The sequence below is a fragment of the Plectropomus leopardus genome, chromosome 11, assembly GCF_008729295.1.
Source record: "Plectropomus leopardus isolate mb chromosome 11, YSFRI_Pleo_2.0, whole genome shotgun sequence".
Taxonomy (NCBI): domain Eukaryota; kingdom Metazoa; phylum Chordata; class Actinopteri; order Perciformes; family Serranidae; genus Plectropomus; species Plectropomus leopardus.
The window spans coordinates 9,051,886-9,060,985 of record NC_056473.1 but is presented as its reverse complement, the minus strand read 5'-3'; the positions used below and the strand labels follow the sequence as shown (position 1 = coordinate 9,060,985).

Here is a 9,100-nt window from a genome sequence, read left to right as displayed (position 1 = left end):
CTGGATTTTTTTAAACACATATACACAAAGCTGAGCTGTAATATTAGTTGAAGGAAACTATTTCCATTTTGGGTGTGCTCTCCTTTATTGTTGTCCCTCATTTGAGGTGACTTGCTCTGGTGTTTTTTTTTTTTTTTACATTATCCCATTGACTGAGGAATAATAATAATAATAATAGTAATAATAATTATTATTATGAACTTGGAGGAAAGTTTAAGGTGGCCAAGGGTCACCTGCTGTGCATGGGGCCCTTATTATTATACTCCTAGCTGCACCCCTGCCTTTTTATTTCAACTCATATTTAAATGAATCCATCTCTTTGCGTAACAACCAGACACAAACACGAGACTTGCTTCACCTGTGTTTTTTTTTTTTTTTGTTGGTTTTTTTTTTTGGCAGAAACTCTATTGAGTCCGGCGGAGTTTCCACCGGGCCGGTGATTTGGTGCAATGCGAACACTTAAATCGCTCCGTGTTGCACGCTGTCAGATAGATAGGCGGGAGCAGCAACCTCCCACTCCTCTCATTGCTATAACAACCACAGGGCGGTCGGTGCGACTCGATGGCACACAGCGGCTCGGATGCGACTGCCAAGTGTCATCCTCCCGCAAGCAGCCCGACCTCAGCTCATCTCATCGCCGCTTTGACTGACTGAATCCCGCCCGTGGGAGGAGGAGAAGGGGGAGGAGGAGGGCAGCCTGTGTTTCCCCGTCACAGTGATCTGAACAGTGGGGAAGCTCAGACTCGGGATCCGCTACGTCAAACAGATTAGTCAAATAACCTCTCGGGGTAGGACATACCTCCCCTCCTTGGGCTTTCCTGCCTGGCTGCATGCACGGGCTGAGGAAGCTAGACAAATAGCCGGGGAGACGAAATACAGAAGTGCACTACTTTTTCTTTTTGTGTGTGTGTGTGTGTGTGTGTGTGTGTGTGTGTGAGTGTCTGGGTGAGACGGCTGTGGTGATCCTCCAGCAGCGTGTCTTCTTCTTCTTCTCCTCTCCCCACCCCTGGTGCGAAATGGCGAAAGAAAACGGCGAGTCCAGCGATGGATCTTGGAAAAAGCATGTCGATGATATCAAGAAGATCTTTGACTTCAAGGAAGTCCTCGGGACGTAAGTAACAAAGATAACGCAGCCCTGCACAAACTTTGTGTCCAGCTGTTGCAAATTAGCGTCAGACAACAATCACACATTGTTGCGATTGAACGGAAATGAGAAGCAGACTGACAGCTGTTGAATATTCGCCGAACAGAGAGAGGAAAGGGCCTTTTGAACATACACCGAAAAGAGGCATGTTTTTAAATGTTAATTGTGCAGGGAGTGGAAATAATGCTGCATGAGAGACACAATAATAATGTGTGAAGTCATACACGCGTGATGCCCTCTTGTTATGTCACAGTTCATTCAAAAAAAAAAAAAGCTGCAGCGTGTTTTTTATTCTCCCCACAGATCAGGTCCACAGAGCAGGCAGCCATTTATTTTTTTTGTACAACATGATACAACTCTGACAAAGACAGCAGGGCCTATTTGCACACACAAGTGATGAAACCAGCTCTTAAATTAATTGGACCATCTGTGGTGACTTTATGTTCTTGTGCTCAATCTCTCTTCTTCAAACACAGGGGCAGGCTTCAGCTGAGGAACATTATGTCTGGGTTTACTGACTTGTTTGTACAGTGAAACACTCTCATGATGAGACTCGTTTAGGGACCACTTTGGGTTGAAGTCACTCTCTAGCCCTTGGATCACAGCGCAGACAAATTCCAGAGTTTATTTTGGTCCGCTGTTAGTGCTGCTTGACTTCATGTTGAATAAGTTATGCTGCAGACAGAGTAAGTGTTCCCCTGAATGGATGACCCCCAAACTGCTAAAGGTCTCCGGCAGTCAATCTTGTGCCATCACACTATATTTCTCTCTTATTTCCTGCTGGTCTTTGTCCCCTGAAGACATGTCCTTCCTCCCTTGAGTGAGAGGGATTTAATGAGGTGGTGTTTGTATTGTTGGAGAAGGCCAGGGAGGAAGGGGTCTCCCTGGGGAAATATGTTTTTTTATTTTTTTTATCCGTACCCAGAAACTGATGTTAAGCTGAGCAAAAAAAAAAAGGCCTCTTGTCACTGTGTTTATAGCTTAACTAGAACACTCGGTCATTCACAGATGATAAAACACAAGGGCGTAGGTTTCATTTCAACGTTGAGAGGGGGACACTTATGAAACAGGGATTTTTGGAATCCCCTAAAAGAAAATTTTGAGCATTGAACTCTTAAAGAAGTATTTCACTGCTGGAAATATGGTCTCTTCACAAAACTAGGCTGTCTGTGCTGAAGAAAGATGCGAATACTTCTCAAACTGGTGCAACATGACCAGAGACAAAAGAGGACTAGAGCTTTGGCATTCACTTTAGTGCAGAAGGTAGAAAACCTGCAACTACCAGAATGCAATGTGCCGCAACGGGCCAATAATTGTTCTCGCTGGTGGGTGTGGCAACTTGAGCTTGTAAGTTTTTACACAGGAAATAATATGACTGCCGGGGAGTGACACATGTTATTGAATTACAGTTAAACAGTGCACTAAGACTTGTTTCTGAAAACATTTTGGGTGATAAACGGGCGAAAGAATCTTGGTTCATATTAGATCATTGCCGCCTAGTTTTACCATTTGATCTCAGCTTCTTCAGCCTCTGTTTTAACTGTACCAAAAACAGTAAAGTGCCCATGTCCTGTTTACAAATTCATATTACAGCCAAACAGTGCACTTAAATCAAGGAGGCTGAAAAGAGGAGAAGTCATGGCATTAAATTGTGTCATATCATTGGAGTTCAACACGCGTAGTAAAATCTGGTCTCCGCTTTCTGAAAGGCTGACGCATGATCATAGAACATGGAGGATGATTGATTTGTTTCACTGAGGCGTCTGCAGTTGACCTTGGGTCAAAACATTTTCAGAAAGATTTGAGTGAAAATTACAATTCTGCAATTATATAAAAAAAGAGCCTTAATAAAATACCATGAACAATAATTTCTGTGTGAAAGCATTTGGCCGCCATCCATTTGAGTGTACGCTAAAAGTTCTGTCAGGCCCAGTGCACCCAAGGAAGCTAAAAATAGTGTACCCGAAGACACCCGAAGCAACTGTGCGGACACCTTCCCTTTATTTGTAGCATTGCTTTCTGTAACCCTCCAACATTGCAACTCCAGTTACATTAGGCATGTGTCATACCCCATTGCTCCATGGGGTCAAAGAGCGTGTCTCAGCCTCATTTCAAAATATGTTTCTGAAGACATTTTAGGTGAAAAATAGACAACCCAGTGACAGAATCTTGATTTACATTTGATCAGCAGTGCTCAGTGTTACCGTTTGATCTCAGTTTGAGAGAAAGAGTGGGGTAGGTGTCTCTCTCATTCCACTTTAATACTCTTTGTGTCCATCATGGCATGCTTACAAAAATGCGTAATTAGTTCGACAAACAGCCCAAGAGCTAGCAAAAATCCACTGGGTGACTCATTTTCAGGGAGATCTGGCTGCTGGTAAGACGGACACATTTTGTCGAAATATAGTAATGCCAGTAACGTCAGCTAGCTCAGTGGTTCTCAGTGAGCGAACAGTAGACGCACGCTTCCTTCTGCACAGTGATATGCTTGGTGGGTGCAGTTCAGTAGACACACTGTCCACATTGTTTTGATACAAAGTCTGTTAAAAATCAGTAAAGTATCACTCTATTTCTCTGCTTTCTGGGAAATTTTTATGTACCAATTTATGGTGTAAATATCTTACATTTTGACAAAATAAAAGTCCTCTGCTACCTTTAATGTGGTATTGGGGGGACAGTTGAGGGAGACATATCACCTGCGTCCCCTCTTTGACATCTATACCTTTGATAGAACGGACTCTGTGGTTTGCTGTTGTAATACACGCAGCCTCATCTTGTGAAATAATCTGTTTTCTTCATCATCTTCTCATTTCGCGCTGCCTGGCATGACCGCAGACCTGTTTTTTCCTGAGGAGCAGCATCAGAGAATTCTCATACAGATCGGTGATTCATAAAGCGCACTCTGCACTTCATCTGTTGTACTAAACAGTCAGACGTTCCTACCTGGAGGCTGTTCTGATTTCCCCAAGGCTTTCATCTATGTGTGAAGCGCCTCTGAATAACACGAGTGAATCATCGTGATTTACTGTCCACACAATGGCCAGGTTGGAGGAACACACATCCCTCGCCCACAAAGTGTTCGGCCCTTATGTTGCATATTGCACAGCCTGTACTCGTCCTGGTCGACTTCAGGAACGTCCCATTTACTGCTTCCTGTGTGTCCTAATCAGGGAAAGCCTTGTTGCTTCACAGCAGGGTTCACAATAGGCCACCTGGGGCGGACAGGCCCTGCGGCTTTGTCTGAGGATTAAAAATTGACGAGGAAAGAATGTTGGTCAGAGGAAGAGACACAGATTATCCTCCTCCTCCTCCTCCTGCTGCGCCACCTTTCACCTGTTGCCTCCTCATCAGGTTTCCCCATCAGCGTCCAAGAGGGATCATCCCTCTGCAGCGTCCTCATTCATTAGTCTCAAAACACCAGGAGTGGAAGTACGTTTACTCAAATTTAAGTAAAAATTTGAGGTACTTTACTGAAGTATTTCTATTTTATGACATTCTTCTAGTCATTCTACTGCGCTACATTTCAGAGAGGAAAATGTTGTTCTGCACTACATTTGTCTGACAGCTATTTGCAGAGCGAGATTTGAAGCAGTCGTTTATGAAATATAATGCATTGTTATATGTACCCAATATTCCGAGGGAGTTTAAATTAGCCTCACCTGTACCCCTTGCAAGAATACAATTAGTCACAATAATGGAATATTAAACAATACAAAACTGACATCGGCCTCTTAGCTGCCACTTTACCACACAGAAGGAAGCGTGCGTCATCTCATGGACGAGAGGTTTGTGTTTGTAACAGTCTGAGATGTAAACATTAATGGTTTCTAGGGATGCAGGATATTGGCTTTTTTGCAATTATCTGATGGATAACAAGTCATTTGGCCGGTAATCAATACTGACATCATTATATACACTTTTTTTCCTCAACTAATTGTAGTGATCATAAAGTTTCTTTTGTAGTGGAATTAACATCTTGTTATGCTCTTATCATGACGTCCTACCGGCAGATGGAGACATGAAACACAATGCTTTTCAGTGTATGTAATATTCATTTAATGTGCAAAATAAGAAAAATACTTCGACTTAGTGTTGAAGTTTTGTACATGTTCACTTTATCACAAAATATATATCGGTTCGTAATATTGGTAGATATCAGCATGTTGGCTGATTCCAATATTTAATTTTAAAGCTAATATCGACCGATACCGATAACATGCCAATATTATCTTGCGTCTCTACTGGCTTCCTCCTCGGCTGAGCTGAAACATTATCCAGCTCAGCGGAGCTAGGTGAGCTAGCAGTAGATGCACGCTCTCAGGCTTTCGCGCTGATAGAATTTCCCCTGCGGCAATTAAGTGTGACTCAGCCATTTTTTGTTGTTTTTGCAAATTACTTCACTTATCCTGATTTTAATGCTTTATATATAAGCTTTATTGCTAGGGTATTATTAGGTATATAATGCTGTTTTTAAGTGACAAAAATAACAATTTTAAACCAAATGAATTACTTGTTTGCTGGTAAATGCAGAGCACAAAATGACAATGAGGCTCAGTGTTTTTTCAGTTGAGCGTTTTGGTTGCGTCTGGTTGCTATGATACGGAATATTCGTGGAAGTGAAAATGTCGGCTCTGGGTAGAGTACTTATTCTGGATGACAGGAAGGCTGACACACACTTTTTGTGGTGTATGACCTCCTTCTCTATGATTGATCTGCTGTGTAAAAAGTGACAATGATGAGCGGCTGCAGCTTTTAAGAGTTTTTTTCAAATCTCTGCTATCAGAAAAAAACCTGCTTAGTGCCTTGTCATGCTACTGGCATTTGTAGCAGCATGTGAATCTGTGGCGCTCCCATGAATTAAAATAAAAAGGTGAACATAGCGGCTGTGGCAGTTGCTTGCTGTCTCCTGCAGTTAGCTGGTCAATAGCACAGTATTGCGGTACTGCAATTATCAGAACAGCCTGTGCTTCCATCTGCACGATGATAAGGTTAGTGGTTGCATTTCGGTTGGAGGAAAATTGTTTCAACATGAAACTGCACACAGCAAGGTCTGTGGATTATCTTGAGTAACCGGGTCATAGTTTCTCTAAAGGGACACTGCTGCTGAGTTTTTCAAATGTATTTTTTGGTACTTTGAGCACCACAAGCTGAGCACCAACTAGCTCCTTTGTATTGAGTAAAAGCAGACATTTCTATGGCTGATATCTCCAACACTCCAACTCACACCAAAATAATCTAGACTGATAAATAGTACTATAGGTAAGAGGAAAATATGTATTTTTGATTTGAGGATGAACTGTCTCTTTAAGTACATATCCTACATTTCAATTTACTTTAAGCACTTTTTGCTGTTATTTAGGCATAGATTTTAAATGCAGGACTTTTACATGTAACAGGGTATTTTTAAATTGTGCTACTGCTACTTTTGCTCAGGTTATGGATACATTTTCCACCGCTGCTGCACAGAGATTTGATTTCAGCAGCAGCTGTGGGCCGGACCCTCTTTGTGTGTGAGCGTTATGACTGATAAGATAGTGATAGGAGTTTTTGGAAGCAGGAAGCCTGCGGCGGTGTCCGTAAAGCATTTGCCAGCACTTCTTCCCTGGGTTTTCTTGCAGTAGCTGTTGCGAGCTAATGAGATCTTTGCTACTGAAGCTGGTCTTCCTACCTCAGCGCCACTTTGCCTTGTGGCTAATTTCAGAGCCTTAAGCTGCTCTGTGGGAGCAAATTAAGTAGCCTGACCACAAGCACCTTCTGAGATCCCAGTGGGCAGGTGTTGGAAATGTGCAGGGGAAGACTGGTTGCTACTCACAGTGAGGGTGTTGTTTTACCAACAGACTAGAGCTAACTGATTACTCAGGACGCACCAATTAAGTAAAAGCTAATACTGCACTGCTCCGATTCCAGTTTTTAATAAATTTAAAATGTATGTTCTTCACTATTTGTGGCACTCATTACCATCATTTTATGCCAGGTAAGATAAGGGCTGTTCCACTTAAATCTGCATCGGCAGAAACAAAGAAACTCCTTTTAATGTGGATGAGTCACATCATGGCCAATACTGTGCTTCAAAGCTGTTGAAGATATAATCAATATATATATAAAATCAGTATTGTCATAATTAATGTGTATTTTGGCCAGAAAATAACTAAAACAAATTCAGACAAAAAATGCCAAAAAAGTTTGCTGCAATTTAGAAACAATGTCCTGATTATATAGTTCAAATCTAGTTCTATCAGGACATTTGTTGTTTATTGTTTTGATGTCCCCTTAAATGTCTGACCTTGTCACCACTGTCTGGTATCTGTACAAAATTTGTTACTAGAGAGGCATTTTCATATCTCCATAATGAAGGGGTCGATATCTGTGCACTTCTGCTGAATCTCTGTTCTCTCTAATGCTAGCCATCTCGAAGCGTACCGAGGAAACAAAGGAAAGATTTACATGTGTGAGCCTCTGTCAGACTATAGACTGTACAAATAAATGAAAATGTAAGCTACAGTGACATCACCATTTTGGTGAAATCCCATTTTGAAGCCTTGAGTTTAGCATATTGGCCATCGCCATCTCATTTTTTTTGGAGCCAGTAATAACCATATTTGGTCCAGAGACTGGAGCTCTTATATGCGTACCTTTGAGCCTTTAAAAAATGTAAATGGGTGAGTTGTTAAAAATTCACCCCCACACGATTGTTGTGAATGTTGAAATTAGCTACAGAGACCAAAGCTGTTTTTTGTTGTTGTTTTTTTTGTACCAATCTGTAAACATGGTTATTTCTGCTGTAAAGTTGGCCATTTTGAGGTATGTGGGGAATTACTTAACTTTGGAGCCAACCTTAAGTGGCCATTTGGTGAACTTTAGTTTTTGACACTTTCGCATTGACTTCATTTTTCAGCCCTTGAAGTTGCTGCTGGTGTCAGACACAGACTTAGGTAAGGAGTCTGCTGTGCACCAAAGCCAGTGACCATCAGATGCATCGATAGCAAATGTAGTTAGCTTTTAGCCTACTTAGGCTATTTTGTTTGTTAGCTTTTAGGCAGTGGCTGAAACAGCATTAATGGTTGTGAAACATACAATGATATCTGCTATGATGGGATTTTTGGTAAATAGTGGAAGGAAGCTAAAGGGTCTGGTTTACATTCAAAAACTGCCCACTCTACCATGTTTGCTGTCAAACTTTTTTTGTGCTAATGCTAACTCTGTTGTCTGTACTGACAAATAGGCTCTGCGCTGGATTTTTCACGTCTGTTACAGTCTTTCTTTGTTGAAATTACTGAAAAGTACAAGAAAATCACCTGAAAATTAGCAAAACACTAAACAAAAAATACAAAAAAACAAAGAAACATAAAAAGGAAAGTTGAAAAAAAGGAAACCAAAGATAATAAGATAATAATTTTAAATATATAATAATGATAATTAAAGATATATACTTCTCTGGACATTTTTCTCAAGCTTTCTAAAAATAATTTTCTTAATATACTAATTTATTACAGTTTGCAAGACATTTCTTTCCAAGTTGCTCTTTGCCTTTTTCACATGTTTTTGAAAGAATTCAACCTCTTTGGCTGGGGTTCAAAGGTTTAATGAATGCACATATTTCATTGATATAAATGTCACTGCTAGCGCAGTCCAAAGATGATGCTTTCCAGTTGCATCCCCTCTCAGTTCTTTTTCATGTTTTTTCCAGAATCCCACATCTTTGAGATTGGTGTTGTCCTCTGTGATCAAAGCTGAGCTGAATCATTCGAGTCACTTATTTGCCCCCATAAAGCCACCAGTTTGTGATTCTTTCTGCCATCAAAGAGGAAAAGGACCCTTTTCTTATGTTGATATTGATAAATAAAAAGGCCTCTACATTAGATATTAAACCTTGACAAAGCCGTCTGCGATGCGTTAAAATGACTGCCTCCCTGCATTGATCATTTTCTGAAACACAGCTCATGTAGAGACTCGTTG

At 41.0% G+C, this 9,100-nt stretch overlaps 1 protein-coding gene across 1 annotated transcript in view; it reads left to right on the top strand.

Annotated features, from left to right (window-relative positions):
- Positions 1 to 557: 557 nt before the first annotated feature.
- The window catches only part of camk1db (calcium/calmodulin-dependent protein kinase 1Db), a 32,470-nt gene continuing 23,927 nt past the window's right edge, over positions 558 to 9,100 (top strand). The window contains exon 1 of the mRNA XM_042496170.1: positions 558 to 1,111. Coding sequence (XP_042352104.1) covers positions 1,017 to 1,111 — 95 coding nt within the window. The 5' untranslated portion in view covers positions 558 to 1,016. The remainder of the gene's footprint in view (positions 1,112 to 9,100) is intronic.